Raw genomic sequence first — 18,559 nt, forward strand, 5'->3', positions numbered from 1 at the left:
CGGAACTGGGCGCGGACAGAGGGTACCGCCGCGTCGGAATTTCCTGGCTAGGGAACAACGGAGGTTGGTAACCATGGTTAACCATAAAAGGTAACAGACCGGTAGCTGAGCTGATGAGGGAGTTGTGGGCATATTCTACCCAGGGCAGGTGTGAGGCCCAGGAGGACGGGAGGCGGGAGGCCACACAGCGCAGAGAGGACTCCAGACTCTGGTTCGCCCGCTCCGTCTGCCCACTGGACTGAGGATGGTAACCTGAAGTGGTTCTGGAGGTGGTTCCCAGGGCCCGACAGAACGCCTTCCACACCTGCGAAGTGAACTGGGGTCCGCGGTCAGACACGATATCCTGAGGGATTCCATGTAAATGAAAAACATGCTGGACCAGGAGGTTTGCCGTCTCCAAGGTGGTGGGAAGTTTGGGGAGGGGGACAAAATGTACCGCCTTGGAGAAGCGATTGACCACTGTCAGTACTGTGTCGCTACCTTCGGAGGGGGGCAGACCGGTAATGAAGTCCAAAGCGATATGGGACCAGGGACGAGGGGGAATGGGTAACGGCTGCAGGAGTCCTGCGGGGGGCCTGTGTGAGGGCTTGCTGCGCGTGCACTCGGAGCATGAAGCGACAAAGGTCTGAACGTCCGCTGCCATGGATGGCCACCAGAAGCGCTGCTGGATGAGGGCCAGTGTGCGGTAAACTCCTGGGTGGCAGGTTATCCAGGAGGTGTGCCCCCATGTGAGCACTGACAACCGGGGGGGCTGCAGGACAAACAGCCGGCCCGGCGGGCATCCGTCTGGGACCGACTGTCCCTGGAGAGCTCCCTGTACTTCCACCTCCACCTGCCAGTGGACCTCACCCAACAAGCACTCTGGATCGAGGATGGTCTCGTTGGGGGGCTCCCTCTCCTCCGGGAAGAACTGGCGGGAGAGTGCATCTGGCTTCGTATTCTGTGAGCCGGGGTAAGTGATGGTGAAGCGGAATCTGCCTAGGAACAAGGCCCAGCGCCTGTCGGAAGTTCAGGCGGCGCGTGGTGCGCAGGTAGGTGAGGTTTTTGTGGTCCATCCACACGATGTTTTTTAGTCTCTCGAAAGCCTGTTGTTCCACCGGAGACCAGATGAAAGGGAGCTTTGAGGACTGAGACGCGTGAGTGGGGCTGCCAGGCGGCTGTAGCTTCGTATGAATCTCCGATAGAAGTTGGCGAAGCCTCGAAACCGCTGAAGCTGCTTTCGAGTAGTGGAGAAGGGGCCAGTCCTTAACTGCTGCCACCTTAGAGGGATCTGCGCGAAGCTGTCCTTTTTCGACCACGAAGCCCAGAAAACTAACGATTCTGATTCCCTGATTCTGATGAGGTGGTAGGCATTCCTTAGGTCCAATTTTGTGAACACCGTGGCTGAGTGTAGGGGGCTGAAGGCTGAGTCAATCAGAGGGAGAGGGTACTTGTTTTTCACGGTGATGTCGTTCAATCCTGTTTAGTCAATAAATGGGCGTAAAAATTTGTCTTTCTTTTCCACAAAGAAGAATCCTGCCCCTACGGGAGACGAGGAGGGGCGAATGAGACCGGCTGCCACTGACTCTGATGTATTTTTCCATGGCCTCCCGCTTTGGCTTGGCCAGGTGAAAAAGTCTCTTGGTGGGGAGAGTGGCGCCGGTGAGCAAGTCTATGGCGCAGTCGTAAGGTCTGTGGAGAGGTAGCGAGGAGGCGGAGGCTTTACTGAAAACCCGCTGCAGGTCATGGTAGTCTGGAGGAACGTTAGTTAAATTTATCTCCTCGGGTGCTGGAGACGGGACTGTGGATCTGGCTGGCTGAGCTGACTTAAGGCAGTGGGCGTGGCAATGGTTACTCCAGTTGCGGATGGTGGCTGTGTACCAATCTATGTGCGGATTGTGGAACTTGAGCCATGGGATTCCCAGAATGACGGGGTTCAGGGGAGTGGTGATGACATACAGCTCTAGGTGTCCATGGTGGTTGCTGGAGAGGGTTAATCTCAGGGGTTCCGGTTTTAGCGTTACTAGCACTAGCAGCTTGCCATCCACTGAGTGCACCTCTTTTGGGGTTGACAGTTCATAGGTGGGGATGCCATGTGAGTTAACAAGGACTGAGTCAATGAAGTTTTTATCAGCACCGGAATCAACTAGCACTTCAATAGGGACTGAGCGTTCCTGGGAATAGACTGTACCTTGGATTTGGACCCTCGATGCGGAGGAGGAAGAGATACGGCTCAACTTAGTCCTTCCAAAAGCTGGTGAACCCCGCCTTTTGGGTACCTGGGGACAGCGGGAAACATAGTGTCCCCACTGCGCACAGTAGAGACCCAGCTGGTCCCGCATGTGGCTATGTCTCTCCGCTGGAGTGAGGCGTGTCCTCCCTAACTGCATGGGTTCGTCTGCTGGTGGCGGCGGTCGTTGCTCCTCGGCGTAGTGGACGGCTTCAGGGGATCCCGGGGTGGAGTCAGGTGAGTAAAGCTGGTGCTGGTCCGGAGCCGCCCCCTCTGCACCCCCTGCCGCTCCCTAGCCCTCTCCCTGATCCTATTATCTATGCGAATGGTCAAATCGATGAGGGAGTTGAGAGAATTGCACTCATCACGAACCGCCAATTCATTCTTTAGCTCCCCGGCCAACCCTTTGAGAAATATGGCCTGCAAAGCTGAATCCTCCCCACCCACTCTCCGCTGCTAAAATGCGAAAATTTACGGCGTAATCGGCAGCAGAGGACTTAACTTGTCGTAGGTCTAGCAGCTGGTTTACAGACTGCCTTCCCTTCAAAAACCCTTTTCATCTCCTCTATGAAACTGGGGTAGTCGTTCATTAGCTCCTGATGTTGAGTGGAGATAGCTACGGACCCGGCGGCGGTCTGTCCGGTGAGTAAACTCATAACGAAGGCTATTTTAGCTTGAGGGGTGGAATACGTGAGAGGCTGCTGAGCGAACACTAACTGGCACTGGTGCAGAAACTGGGAGCATGTCCCTAAATCTCCTGAGTACCTGCCTGGTATGGAGATATAGGGCTCTCGTGGCTGTGGAGCTGGGTTGATCGGCGGGCCGTCGGCTGGAGGAGACTCGGCGGTGTTTGGGGCGTGGGGAAGTCGTTCGTCCAGAGCTGCCAGCTGTCCGATGAGTTGGGAGACGCCGGCCGTGATTCGCTGCATGTGCTCCGATAGTTGGCGCAGGGCCGACTCCACCTGCTTCACTCGCGCCGCTTGCGCAGAAAGCATCTGCTTCAAAAGGTCCGACTCTGTTGGGTCCATGTTGGCCTGATTGTTCTGTTACGGAACGGTTTGACAAGCCAGGACCCAGACGCAGAGTGCAAACAAAAGGTTCTTTATTGGCACAATATCCAAGAAGATCAAACAAAGTAACAACAAAACTCAGGAAAAGTATCAACTGAAAGAGCGAATGAAAAATGACCATTCAAAATGGGAAAAAACCGACGGGAAAAAAACAACTGAGAAAGGTGACAAGGCACAGGAAAAAATTCACAAAACTAGAGAACAATGAGGCGAAGGACAGGCGATCTCAGGGAGCGGGAGCGGGAGCTGGAGCTGGAGCTGGAGCTGGAGCTGGAGCTGGAGCTGGAGCTGGAGCTGGAGCTGGAGCTGGAGCTGGAGCTGGAGCTAGATGCGCGAACCAAAGCAACAATCTGGCACCGGTGGCAAAGAGGGGAGAGGTTAAGTAAGCGCTGATTAGGACGTAACCAGCTGCAGGTGAGCTGGAGGCTCAGCGCTCTTCAGAGATCGGCCTGCCCCCGGATGCCGTCCAGAAACTGAACCACGACAAATCCCCTCCTAATGTTACAGATTTTTGATAATTACCTGAAATTTTTCCTTCAAAATATTGACGCAATCTCTAGTTTCATCGCCTTTCCTGCAAGAAAAGTTAAAGACTGGAGTCCTTAAATCTCTTGTAAATCTGTAGTTTTCTAATTACTCAACAAATCAATCTTTATAAATTGAAGTTTCGAAAAATTGACCCCTGACAATTTTTCTACATCAAAATAGTAACACTAATATGTCATTGGGCAGCCTTCAGCTTTGATTACAGTATACATTCACTCTGGCATTGTTTCAATAAGCTTCTGCAATGTCAGAAGAGTTATTTCCATCCAGTGTTGCATTCATTTTCTTACTCAGACCTCATATTGATGAGGGAGTGTTGGATTGCCTGTAGTAATTGACTGACCTCACTCTTAATACGCACATAATATTGCTGAACCTGGACCTGACCAAGTGCAGCAACCCCAGGTCAGTGCTGCCCCACAGGCTTGATGGGTGTTCAAGGAGTGTCTTTCTCTCTCTTTTCCTGCTCTGCATCTTGTCTGTCCCCTTATGTGCAATGGTTTACATCCAGGCTGGGCGGAGCAGTCACCTTGGTTTCCTATATACCTGCAGTTCATACTAAACTACACCACGTCCCATCAGCATTACAAGACCATTTCATTCATCATTCAGAGGCAAATTGTTATGAAATCTCAAGTGGTAACAGTCTGGCTCAAATTTAGTATTGCGAGTTCTAATCCTAGTTTCTGTTGTTCGTTTGCCAAAGCTGTCTCTCTGCCTGCAGCCCTGCCAACGCAGCCGGTCTCTGTCTGCCTCGCTCAACTTGCTTTTGGCCTCAGCCTGGATCCCTCTCCAGTCTACTTGTCTGCCATGACCCCGTCCTGTTTCCAGCTTAGATTTGTGCTGTTGGATTGCACTCTTTGCTTCAGCTGCCTCTCTTCCGACCCTGATGCACCCATCAGTCTGGAACAGGGTAAATGTGAACTCATCAGGCCACATGACCTTCTTCCATTGCTCTAGAGTCCAATCATGATGCTCCCTAGAAAACTGAGGCCTTTTCCCCCGATTTGCCACACTGATTAGTGGATTTCTTGAGGCTGCACAGCTGTTCAGACCTATTCCCTTACATTCCCTTTGAATTGTGGATGTGGAAATGCTCTTCCTCTCACTGCAAAACATAGTCATAGGTCCTGCTGTCTGCAATTTGGCATCACCAAACGTTTAAGTTCTCACCAATCACGATCATTCTAGATTTTTCTGACCACTTTTTTCCGACCAATGTTTTTTTAAAAAAAAGTTGATAACTGTCCAAGTACACTGATTCTTTAATCAGAATCCTAATCTGCCACCTCAATCTGATATTTTCACCAAGGTTAACCCAGACCAGCGATACAAATTGGCAGATAAACTCATTGAAGGCATTCAAATTAACTGGAATATTAGTTTTTGGTTGTTGGTCACAATATGTTGGGAAATGAGCTGTTTGGTGGAGGCCAGTTATATGTATTTTTAATGGAAAATGTTAACAGAAAATGTTAAAATATGTTAGCGGTTTTAAGTAGCAGAGCACTCCGAGCGCACGTGCGGCAGGTAGGTGGAGCTCGTGCACAGCTGGTTGAGAGAGGAGAGAGAGAGCAAGAGAGAGAGCGAGAGAGAGAGAGAGAGAGCAAGGGAGAGAGCGAGAGAGAGAGCAAGAGAGCAAGAGAGAGAGCGAGAGCGTCGGGTGCAGATCTGAGGTTACGATAGGACACTGTAGGACCTCTGCTACCCGCGACAAGAAGTGGCTGAACCGTGACTGTCCTGGATATCCGCGCTGGAACACCACCGACAGTTTTAGCTTGTTTTTTTTCACGCTGCTTTCAGACAGCGGGAAATTCCGAGCTCTCTACTCTGAGTAGGTCGCGTTTGACAGCGTGACACGTACGGTCACTTTTCGGATACGGCCATTCATCGGGTTTGAGGACAAACGGTACCGGGCAGTGACAGTACGCAGCGAGCCGGGCAGCGAGACCGTCTGCTGGCCTGCTGTTTACCCGGATAAACGCGCGGCTGGACAGTTGTGTGGCGGTTCCGGCGACTGGCACTGAAATGCGTGCTACGTACTTTTTGATCGTTCATAAATCGGCGTGTGCTGCAACTCAGCCAGCAGTTAGACGGTGGCACTTGTAGCGTCGGAGGCACCGTTTAATCTCTGGGCATAGGACGATCTTTTCTCTCTCTCTCCCTGAACAACGCGCTCCTCCGAGGGCTGAAAGGTCACCGGGGCCGGACATACCCCCACCCCTTTCTCCTCCTCCTCCACGTCCTGCGGTCTGCTATGAAGATGTGAACTCTTCTCTCCCTTCATTCCTCACCCTTTCTCTCTCTCCGCTCTCTTGATCTCTCCCCCCTCCTGCGACTGAGACATCAAACGCGGCTGCCTCCCCACCCGCCCTCCGGGATGTACGAAAGCGTTGATGTTGTGGGTTTTAGCCCCAGCCCCAGCAGCCCAAGTGCTGGCTCTTTTCTCAGCATGGACTATTACCACAGACCCCCGGGGCTAGGAACGGAGAAGGGACCCCTGTCCACCGCAGCAGGATTTCAGCGTCCGTTTGGGGGATCACTGGTGAACAGCAGACACTGGAGTGGATCCAGCCACTGTGAGTTACTGTGGGAATAAAAATCACAATGAAGCCAAAAGTATCTGCAGGACACGACAGGATTAGTCAGTAGAGATGAGTTAATCTGCTGAAGAAAGACAGGGATGACTGGGTCAACCTAACAATTTATGTAACTTTACATATGAAAACACTCGTTTAACCTTCAGATCAGGTGGGGATGAGATGAATAGTCAATATTCCATCATCTTAGATCGTTGGTTGTTTATTAGACTTGCTGTCTCCTGTTATTTTTTCAGCATCACATATTTTGCAGGTTTTTATATATTGTGGCCCAGTTTTGCATGTCACAGGACACACTGACTGTCAAAGCTGCTGGTTTTGACCTGGGCTTCAAACAGGTGACCCTTTCACAGATTGGTGCTACAGCCGTGCGTCTTTGCTGTCGGTGGGTTATCGGTTTGGGGCTCAAAGGTTGTCTTTTTTTAACAGTGACCGATGACCTCAGTAGGTCAGTGGCAGCGTGCAGCCCTTTAGCGAACTTCTTCACAAGTGGGACCTTTCGGTGTTTCCCTCTGGTCAGAATAGTCCTGCTTTTACAAATGTATCTGAATATTGTACACCGGATTCATTCATTCACTGAGCATAACAAATGAATGGTGGATGTGTTGGACATCTGATTGTAACATACGGCGTTTTTTTTTTTTACTGTTAAATTAAATTGTGTTTATCTAACATTAGGAATATTGCTTTCAACACTGCTGTCCTTAGATGTGGTGGACTTGTGGAAAGGAATCATAATTGTTTGTAGATCTGTGGTATTTAAACCCAGATTTTACTTTGTTCGATTCTGGAGTTATTCCATGGATTGTCAGGATATCATCAAATTCCCATCATGCATTGGCACAAGAATTACACCTGAAAACCTTTAGATACTACAATGGATGAAACCATCCTAAGCACGCATCACTCTGGCCTCGAAGGCCATAAATAAGTTGGGCCAGTTAGTGATGGTGCTCATGAGGCACACGTAATGTTTTAGCATCCTAATTTTTGCCCACTGCATCAGCAATGTTGTAGTTGTTAATAGCAGCACGACCCCTGCTTGGCCCTCGCAATTAGTGGAAACATGGAAATCAGTTCAATTGACTGGAAGGCCAGACTAATAGAGTACAAAAAAAATGTGAAGACTTGCGATCAAAATGCTTTGAACCGAGCTTCTTAAGCACAGGCCATGTTTCCTGTGACTTGATAGCCCGGCTCGACCAAACGCAGGCAGCTAAAAAGTCGGGCAGCTACCCGAGGTCGATAATGTGGTGATGTCACTGTGACACGACTCTTGCACAATCGGGTAAGTCATAAAGAGGGAGTGCTAGTGGACGCTGTGCATCTCTCTGTGGCTCACCGCAGGTCCAGAGTGTTCAGAAATTCAAGCGGTTAGAGCTGCGCATGCCCCACCCAATACACACGCATGCACACACATAGACAAGGATAAAGAAACAAAGGTTAAAGGCCGTATATAGACTCACACGCATGCAGCTTGCAGATCCAGTAACATGTGAGGGGATGTGTGTGTGTCTGTGCGTGCTGTATCTGCTTGTTTCTTCCACAGTAGTGACTCACTGACAATTGGGAAGTGACCTACATCTCTCCCTCTCTTTATTTCTCCCTCTATCTGCCTCTTTCTTTCCTGTGTCAGCTGCCCAGTCATCACTTCACTGCACCGAATGACCTCTCTTTTCTGTCCATTGGAGACACCCTGGGAGAGAGAGAGTGGGTCCAGAGTGACGCACATGAACTGTCATTCAGTCACAGTTTGTTTGAGAATGTGATTGTATACTGCCCAAGTTTGACCTAAGTGAGAATTTGTGAAAGGGAGAGGAGGTGGCTGTCTGTGTGAGACTGCGAGTGCAATCGCACATCCATTAGATCCGTGCTGTAAAGGTGCCAGTGGACGGCTGGTTATTAATTCATTGCTTGGACACAGTTCTCTGAAATGGCATGATGCTGCCTGAATGTGACTGCAGAGGAATTTTGCCTTGGTTTGTGTCAGGTTCTAGAATATCGACTTTGACTGCAGTGTTATCGGCACAATTTTGTGCAACCTTTTAAAAGTTCCCCTACAACCCAGTCTGATTCACTCAGATATCCCATTGGTCAATACCAGCATACATGTTTCACTTATGTTGACTTAAATTCATCTCAAACAGGATGTTACTGAACTATTAATTGCAGAAAAATGGATATGATTATAAAAGTATTACAGCAAAAGCAGGTTGAGGTTGCATGTTTATGTATAGTATAACATAACAGATCTCCTGGGATTCGTTGCTCATTACAAATTTCAACATTTAGCAAATAGAAAACAAGTTTTTGAGTTGCCACGGACAAAGAAAAGCAGCACAAACCACCAGAATGGGAACAGTTTGGAGAGACATGGAAGACAATTGGAATAATAATAATAAAAAAATCAAGGAACTTCTGGCTGTGCGAGTTCCAAACACCAAATTTCTTTGAAGATTGACATTTTTTTTAGTTGACGCTGTCGTGTGAATTACACGCTAGATACGAGCTCGCACGGTATGTGATTCGCTTGGGTTCATGCTCCGAAGTATCAGTTTAGTATGGTGGCTGATTTTATGATCCGTTTGAACGGTCGTGTTTGAAATAAGTTAAAAAAGACGGCTTGAACCGTCAGGGCATTTAATATCATTGCGTTTTTTCTAGCCTTGTATATGCCGTACTGGTTTGGTCTGTCCAAGACAACCACTGTGGCAGAAATTTGTTGTGATATTTGATTGTAACTCCTTAACAGAGGCCGTGTCACACGTGTCACATCATCCACAGATTGCAGATGTCACGGCCTTGTGACCAAAAATAGTCCGGAAAAGAAATCCAGGATGACCGTAACGTTGTGACTGCCACTATGTCAACCGCCAACCAATAGAAATGCAGCACAAAATGATGCGTAGATCAATGTGCTGCTTGGTCTAAGCAATAAAAGCATTTTGCATCCCGGCAATGGAGATGAGACCTGCAATTCGGCCTGCATTATCAATTCACAGTCAACATACATCAAACTGTCTCATACCCATCTCACAGTGTGGTTATGTGTGTGTGGCCATGTTCACCTTTCTAAGTAGTTGTTAAGTTACTTTAAACACAAGTTCATCATTACAACACCATTTCTTTTATTCGTCACTGTTTGCAAGTCTGAGAAAAGAAACAGTTTTTTGGCAAACATGATTAACAGGTTGGTATCCCAGTAACAAGACCGTTAATGTCCATGGTCACACAAGGACAGCGTGAACTGCTGCTCTTTGGAAGGATTGAATTTACATAATTGGTTTATCATTGCAATGACTTGGTTTGATTAAACGCAAACCCACTGATTTGTAATATCCAGGAAAGCAATGTGATTTACTTGATATGGTGTATGTCATTGTGATCATAATTTATTGATATGACCCATCCCTATAGAAAAGTTGGCAGCAGTAATATAGAAATACGTTTTTATTTATAAGACCTTCAGTGTTTACATCAGCCACTCCAGCCGTTCTCCCTTTTGCTGGAACAGTGTAAGTCAGCAGTGTTGTACAAGGATTTAATTTCACTGAATTTCATCTTCTTTCAGATTTTTGTGCTTTGTCCTGACAAATGGTGACTTCCACTTAACTGTGATAACGCCTAAAGAGGAAATTCTGACTGATAAGAGGAGCAGAGGAGGTGCTCCAGCAGAGTAATCCAGCTGGCCTTGGCTGTTCTGAGGCAACAAACATAAGGCAGAGAGCATGCTGGGTTGTAGAGCACTGCCTTGTGCTTAATGCTTAATATCAGCAAGCATAATGACATCATATGATCTCACACACATGTGATCTGTGCAACTCTGTGCAGTTAGGTGTCTCAATTGTGGCATTGTTGCTTTAGCGATAAGAAGGTCACAGGTTTGATCCTAGGTCCTGAAGTCTACATGGAAAAGTGTCCGTAAGCAAGACAACTCAACCTTAGTATGATCCAAAGCTGCATATTTGGTGTGTGACTGGGGTGTGACTGCAGATTTTTAATGTAAAGTACTCAACAATAACTACAGAAACACTGACTGAATCCTAACTATACTTTCATTACTATTTAGTTACTAAGCGTCTATGGCCCAGAAGTTTAAAACAGTTGGATCCTCACTGATGCAAACCCGCGCTCTTCATGAAAAGAACAGCATAAAGATGAATTATGCTGTGGATACCGTGGTTTTCAACCCAGTATCGTAACCTCTGCAGCACTTGACTGATGGGTGAATAGCCGTGACCAAAGGATTAAAGGCTACTGGTGGTGGATTCGATTCCCAGTTACAACAGACCTTTCTGGGTTAGTATGCTCTCACTGTGCGTGTGGGTGTCCGGGAGGGGGGGGGGGGCTCCGGTTTCCCTCACCATCAACAGCATATAGGTCAAGTTAATAAACATTGGTGGGGCGGCCGAAGCTGCAGCGGCTCAGATTGACCCCCAATCTGGCCTCGGAATTATGTTGCGTGAGCAATTGACAAATAAAGTAGTGTTCTTGTGAAGCAGCTTTATATTTACATTTGGCAGAATTCATTCAGAACACTTGGCTTGTCTCAATAACGGGGTGAGAACTAGCCTCAAGTTCTCCTCAGTGAGCCTATTTACATGAACATAACTGGTCCTAATCAGCTGTAGGATCTGACACATTTAGATACCCTTCAGAAATGATCCAATAAAGCCTACAGATTTTATATGTAGACATATCTACAAGTCTACATGTTTCGGTCCATCAGTCTTTGGGAGTATGTACACGTTTTGTGACGTTGGGCTCAAACCCCGTTATTTTCCAAACATCCGATCTCGTCCTGTCGAACCCAGCAACGCCTCCGGCATCAGCATCGGCCGCCCCCGCTCTCGGTCCACGTTTGTTGTCTTCTGACTTCTGCCCGTGTTGTGACTATGTCACTTCCATTTTGTACGTTTTTTTTGGTATATAACCGTGTCAGTACAAAATAAATTAGATATAAAGAACATGCACCACGACATCAGCGTATTGGGAAGAAATCTTGGTGTGTTAATCTGGTTTCACGTAATCAGATAACTGCTTCATCAGATTATCTGATAAAGCTTATTGCATTATGCTGTTTACGCGATTGCGAGAATAAGCTAATAACTCCAGTTATCGGACAATGATCAGGTTTTCATGGCCATGTAAATAAGCCCATTGTGTCTTGAGAACCACACAGATAGGGGATCAGGAACCACTGGTCAGCATGTTGTATGATGTGAATGTTTTCTGGGCCACAGACCCACTCGGGGTTGTGATGGCACATTACGTCTGATAGTTGAAAGCTGTAGATGAAGTAGAGCAGAGGTGAATAGTGCAGGTGCACTGGGCATGCATCACAAAATGTTTTGGATTAAAACCAGATCTTTTTATTCATCCTTTTAGTATTATTAACATTATTATTACACGCAGCGCAACAAGAGACAACAGCAAAGGAAACAAGTTGGCACGAGGTGACGCAGACCTGCTGAAAGCCTCTTGGAATTAAATACATTTTAAATGGAGATATTGCCTTTTCCTGCAGTTATTTCCTGGATTAAGCTCTTAGAAGTACCAGCAGATGATTTTTGAGCTTTACTGAGTACAGGGCCCGTCTGCGTAGGGAGGTGGGCGAATTGGACCACACATGAGGGAAAATTCTCAACAGCCCCTTATTCACAAGATAATCTGTCACATGAAGGGAAGAATTTCTGTCGCAATATACTTTTGTCTGTAAAGTGGTTGTTTTGTTGTATGAGAATATTTGGACTTCAGCCACCTGCTCAGGCTCCTCCAGGAGGTGAGACTACCAAACAGCTGCAAACCTTTATTTTAGTTTATAAGAAAGTGTCTTACACCAGGACCGCTCCCTCAACATGCACACACACACACACGCACACACACACACACGCACGCTTACAAATGCAAAGCCCTCTGCTTAGTTTGTAGCATAACAGACATTGCCTTGTAGAGAAGTCAGGGCTCACATGAAGAGATGTCCTCCTCATTCAACCGTCCCTTCATTCATTTCTTTTCTCCTGTTTGTCCACTTCCCCGAAACATTTACTGACCTCTTTTAAACCCTGTCTGTTTCTCTCATTCTTTTTCTTTCATGCTTTATAATACTAGGTCTACGTCCTGTATAAGACCTGTGTGTGTGTGTGTGTGTGTGTGTGTGTGTGTGTGTGAGTGAATCTGAATCAGATCTCAGTACCAGAAATACTTGAATTAAGAGGAGAGCTGCACTGTATTTGGCTCAGCAAATACCAGGAATGCTGCCTAATTGGGATTACAGTATCTCCCAAACTTGGAAATCTTATGGAATCATTGATACTGGTACATGTATCGGCAAGAAATGATGTTAATGACTTGGTTGAGGATGCTTGCGGACAGATTTAGTGCGTGTCGGTTGTCATAATGGTCACGTGTGTGTCGGTTGTCATATTTGTAATACAGACCTGAGGAACATATCATTTCTCACAACTCATCAAAACAACTTTTTCTTTGGCAGTCAGTGTTGTCCTGCTGCCTTATATTCCTTGTAATCTTTAACCCAACTTGACATTTTCAGTCCAAAATAATGTCAAATGTAAAAAAAAAAAGCCGTCACTGAAATGCAACAGAACGATTTTTATCATGTTTTACTCAACGTAATTATGCCTCCTCTGTCTGTTGCAGCCATAGAGACGGAAAGCACGAGTTCAGGCGAAGACCTCCTCCTTCCCAGCCCGCCTTCACCTCCTCCACCACCCCGTGTCTACAAACCCTGCTTTGTGTGTCAGGACAAATCCTCAGGATACCACTATGGAGTCAGTGCCTGCGAAGGCTGCAAGGTAGGCGGCTAACCAGAACTGGGACCTAAAGTTAGACCAACAGATTACTTTTGGACAAACACTCTTTGCAGTTTCAAAAATAGTAACGTGACTCTGCCGAGTATTTGCATAATAGGCTGGCAACAAAATTCTGACCTTTGCACCTCCGGGGATCTGTTAATCCGCTTTACTTCATCTAATCCCACACGTGCACACGCTCGTACACACTCACGCAGACTTAAAAGCGATCGCATACTGTATCCATTTTGGGTGCAGAATATATTTCTATAATTCTAAATTCAGATCACTTTTTTGCATGTTGTTGTTAGGGAGTATTTTCATGATTATCAGTTTGACGCGCTGTTATTCACAGTCCATGAGAATTACGCATTCTTCCAGGTAAATTCAACCTAATCGGGCTATTTCTAGCTTTGACTGTAAAGACTGTCTTCTAATCTAACTTACTGCTCATGGTGTTGTAACTGAAGACATGTTGCACACCAGTTGCGCAAGTGTGTCTTATTTTGTGTATTTGTCACCTATGTTATGCTAAAAATATTAGTAATATAAGGACTCAGTCTTGATGGAACCAGTATTGCACCAACACCGTCGTTGTGCTTCTGTTTGTCCCTGACAGGGTTTCTTTCGGAGGAGCATTCAGAAGAACATGGTGTACACGTGTCACAGAGACAAAGTTTGCGTCATAAACAAGGTGACCAGAAATCGCTGTCAGTCCTGTCGACTGCAGAAATGCCTCGACGTTGGAATGTCTAGGGAGTGTGAGTACACTTCATTTCTATTTTGGGAATAGATGAAGAAAGAAAAGTACATCATGGCTGTCTTTATTCAGACCATCTGTCATTAGAGGCTCTGCTAACACACGGGTGGTATAGTGTCAGCGTTGTCCCATTTTCAGAGACAAGACTGTTAGAAAGGGTCACTTCATGCACCTCCTGATATACCCAGGTGTCTGTGTCTTTTCCTTTATAGGAATAGTACAACGCCAATAACTATTATCTATATGGTTATAATTTGATTGGAATTTTGACTGATGTTTGTATTCAGAAGAACTAAAAAAATGTCTTCACGTTACTTTTGCAGGGGTTTTATACACGACTGCTAAATCATCGTGTAGCAAATCAAATTTGGTTGAGTTTTCCCCCAAGCATCCACTCATTTCTAATTATGTTGCATCTTCAATTGAAGATCTCTGTCTCCGTCCTTGACTGAAGATGTTTTCAGTGGTGAAACTGTGGTGGTAAATTCCATCTCTTCTCCTGCAGTGGTGCGAAATGACCGAATGAAGAAGAAAAAGGACGAGAAGAAGCCAGCGGAGGTGGAGGCCTACGTTTTATCAGCCGACACCGAGCAGATGATTGAACGAGTCCGCCGGGCCCATCAGGACACGTTTCCTTCCCTTTGTCAGCTGGGAAAATACACCACGGTAACACTCTCTCACACTCTCTCTCTCTCATACACACACACACACACACACAGATACACTCATCTTAAAGGCTCTTATAAACCATTACAAACATTTCTAAGCCTCCTACACTCAGGTCTTTGAAGACATGTCCGTTAAAATCCAGACTATATCACCAGAATCTTCTGCCCTGACTAGTAATCATTGACCTATGTTTTGTGGGAATTATCAATTTAAAAACAAGGAATACTGAAACTTTACAAAGATACGTGGCATCTTTATGTAAATCATGTATATTAATGAAAATCTGCTCTTCAGTCGCTTAATCCATATCACAAAAGCAGCTGTCTTTACTCAGTGTTGTCTTCACCCTGCAGAGCAACAGCTCGGAGCATCGCGTCTCACTGGACGTCAGTCTTTGGGACAAGTTCAGCGAGTTGTCCACCAAATGCATTATCAAGACAGTTGAGTTCGCCAAGCAACTCCCTGGCTTCACCACGTTGACCATCGCCGACCAGATCACCCTGCTCAAAGCCGCCTGCCTCGACATCCTTGTGAGTTCTTACCCTTCCTCAGTGTAGACAAAAACCACATGAGAGTCATGAGAAATGCTGAGTATTTGGTCTCCCACTGTCCCTGTAGATTCTTAGAATCTGCACCCGCTACACACCCGACCAGGACACCATGACCTTCTCTGATGGTTTGACTCTGAACCGCACACAAATGCACAATGCTGGGTTCGGACCCCTTACAGACCTGGTCTTCTCCTTTGCCAGCCAGTTGCTTCCGCTGGAAATGGACGACGCAGAGACGGGGTTGCTTAGCGCCATCTGCCTGCTTTGTGGAGGTAAAGTAGCTGGTTATCTACACCTGCAATGAAAGAAAGTGTCTGGACATAATTATATAAGTGTACCAGATCTTGCTGCACTGAGTTTTGCATCATGTTTTATGTGTGCAGATCGTCAGGATCTTCAAGAGTCAGACAAGGTGGACATTCTTCAGGAACCAATCGTGGAAGCTTTGAAGGTTTGAAATACTACTCTCTACTATGCTATGATATGCTACATAGAAAAGTTGTGAACAGAGGCTTATCTCGGGTCATGAACAGCTTTATAGGGGCCAAAAATATATACGCTCTGATGTCAGGGCTGATCGCACTTTCATAAGTTGTGTCCTACCGCCACCTAGTGGTAGTTGTGCAGAGCGTTTATAAAGCCAGTTTGGTTTGTCTGTCCATGGTGATTGGTGGACTGATGTTAGTGCTGGAAGGGATTTGCTACCAAAATTGGGAGCGAGATAATCATATATCAGCAACACAAGACTGCACAGAGAGCTTGTGGCATTGAGAAGCGCTATGCTGTCTTGGTCCTTGAAGATGTAATGAGCCAGGACCATCCATTGATCTTGAGTTTGCTGACTGTAAATGAAGCAGAATGGCTCAAAAACAGACGTGTGAGGGGAAGCACTGAGGTTAGACCAGTACGTGCATCCCAGTATACCAATCATTACTCTTGCGCATTAATATGATAACTTTACATTTATGTCCCCTAAATGCTTCACATTTTCCATTCATAGAGAATGAATTGTATAACATTAAATACTAATACTAAACTAATACAAATGTCTCTCCATATCTGCCTGTTGGTGAAGATGTATGTGAGGAGGAGGAGGCCTGAAAAACCTTGTATGTTCCCAAAAATACTGATGAAGATTACAGACCTCAGGAGCATCAGTGTAAAGGGTACATTAACACACACACACACATGCACATGTGCAACACTTTAAAGTTTTTCCCCAGGGGAGGGGACACCCATTTTATACGATCTACTTTATCTACTAATGAGTTTATGCGCACCAAGTGTTCAACTTTAAAACCCTGGAAATGGCACGAGGACGTGATCACAAAGGAAACCTAACTGATCCAGTATTTCTTGTCACCATTCCCCAGGAGCAGAGCGAGTGATCACACTGAAGATGGAAATTCCCGGTTCCATGCCTCCGCTCATTCAGGAGATGCTGGAGAACTCGGACGGTGTGGAGGGGCACGGAGCGGGGGGAGGAAAAGCTAGGAAGGAGGAGCAAATGCAGCAAGGAAGCCGTCGTCCAAGTCCATCTCCAAAATCCATCCCCTCTCCCAGCATAAGCCCTGCGTTGGGCAGCCCCTCGGCCCTCTCCCCCTCCCACTGAACTCCTGCACTCCTTTTGTATGTTTCCCAGAAAACTCTTCACACATAAACTCCATCTGAAAATGAAACCAGGGGTAAACCATCTCAGTACTACTGCAGCAGGAAGGATGGGATGACAGTTACACTGTAGGGTTTTGTGTATAAAAGTGTGATTCCTGTTGATGGACAGACTTCAGAAGAAATGTTTGTCCTGTATGAAAAGTGTACAGCTTACTCTATGACTGTAACATACTGTATATAAAAAGAAGAACGATGTAGTCAAACAGAAGGATACAAGAAGATATTTTCCTAAAAATACACGTATATGCACCGTAGCTGTATTCTCTTACCAACCACACGCACGTGCGCAAGCACGCAAAATGTCCACTTTGGATCTCAGACACATTAGGTAAAATGGTGTTACATTTTCCTTAGCTGGAATAAGAAATGTGAACAATAAATTCTTCAATATAAATGATTTGTTTTTCAAATTTAGCTTCTGAAGACACACGTGACTAATTACACCACAAAGATTGCGACTTTTTGAATCTTATTTTACATAAAGCGGTCGGCCGGCTGCCGGATGCTTTCAACCAAAGTTAAAATTGAGGAACTCTGAACAAAAACCTCCACCAAAGCAGAAAACTTCCCCCCCAGGAGAGGGAAATGCTAGCAAGACCAGGCGCTGGCAGTATTTTAATAACTAGAGCATCAGAGCAGTCACCCTCTTGGATGTTTTGTCCTTGCTAACATCAAATAATAGACACCATCGCTGCATCCACATTCACCTTCTTCGAGCTGGATTTCAGGAGCTGATGTAGATATTCATCCGGCATCATCACGTAACTGTGATGACCTTTGTAACATGAACAAATATATCCAGATGAGTGCTTTTGCATCAGTCAACTATTCCTAACTTTTTCCGGACCGTTTAGATTGTGATGGCACCCCCAGGCAAACACACGGTAATACAACAATCACATGACTGGCCATTTATGCAATGTGCAAGATGGTAATTACCCCTCCGATTTGAAGGAGACACGAATATGTGCACCACCATATATATTATATACTTTAGTTACTGTTTGATTAAAGTCAACTTCATCTTTTCTTTCATTCTTTTTCTAGAATATGTTGAGCATGAAAAGCATCCAAGAGGGCAATTACTGCTTTGATGTCTTTGATTATGGTTTATATCAATGTATGCAGTAGTTCTGATATCAGAATATATTCACAAGGAGGAAACGGTAAAAAGAAAAAGAAAAAGAAAAAGAAGCATCATCCAAATCTGCATCACTGTCCACACACAGCACTACTGCCTCACTCCAGTGTAAAACCAGGTAGAAGTCATAACTGTTGTCCTTTGTGATGTGTGTGGAGGTAAGACTCATTGGTAATGATACAAATACAGGGAGTTTAATAAAATATCACAATTTTCTGCTGTCTTGAGATGTCTGAGTTTGTTGCGTCTGCGCTTATGGTCACGAGATCCCCATCATGCTCCCCGGAGATATCAGGAACCATACACTGGATGGAAATCCAAACTGAGAAAATTGTAATTTGATGATGATGACACAGTTATCATGCAAGGTGATGCACAGGACCAAATGATTAGTGAGAATGGTGACTCTGCTTTGGGATGTTGGGTGTGGATCAATAGGGAGAAGAGCTGCTGTCTTGCTGATTCAGTGATGTTGGTGTGAAAAGTTCTGGGTAGGTCTGTAGTGATGTTGGACTCCCAGCCAGCTGGAG

General features: G+C 46.0%; 1 protein-coding gene across 1 annotated transcript; it reads left to right on the forward strand.

Annotated features, from left to right (window-relative positions):
• Positions 1–5,450: 5,450 nt before the first annotated feature.
• Positions 5,451–18,245, forward strand: LOC101070619 (retinoic acid receptor alpha-A-like). Its single transcript, XM_003975998.3, has 9 exons — positions 5,451–6,404; positions 13,086–13,240; positions 13,857–13,998; positions 14,503–14,663; positions 15,020–15,196; positions 15,285–15,489; positions 15,601–15,668; positions 16,293–16,383; positions 16,591–18,245. Exons 1-9 carry the CDS (start codon positions 6,206–6,208, stop codon positions 16,827–16,829), a joined length of 1,437 nt encoding a protein of 478 aa, XP_003976047.2. The 5' UTR covers positions 5,451–6,205; the 3' UTR covers positions 16,830–18,245.
• The last annotated feature ends 314 nt before the right edge of the window (positions 18,246–18,559 follow it).

The sequence above is a fragment of the Takifugu rubripes genome, chromosome 5 (assembly GCF_901000725.2).
Source record: "Takifugu rubripes chromosome 5, fTakRub1.2, whole genome shotgun sequence".
In the NCBI taxonomy this organism is placed as follows: domain Eukaryota; kingdom Metazoa; phylum Chordata; class Actinopteri; order Tetraodontiformes; family Tetraodontidae; genus Takifugu; species Takifugu rubripes.

What these genes read in the sequence shown, in the direction of transcription:
- LOC101070619 (XM_003975998.3), top strand. Translation starts at nt 6,206, where the DNA reads ATGTACGAAAGCGTTGATGTTGTGGGTTTTAGCCCCAGCCCCAGCAGC. An exon ending in CGTTGGAATGTCTAGGGAGT is followed by an intron (nt 13,999 to 14,502) that starts GTGAGTACACTT and finishes CTTCTCCTGCAG; the next exon opens with TGGTGCGAAATGACCGAATG. An exon ending in CCGCCTGCCTCGACATCCTT is followed by an intron (nt 15,197 to 15,284) that starts GTGAGTTCTTAC and finishes CTGTCCCTGTAG; the next exon opens with ATTCTTAGAATCTGCACCCG.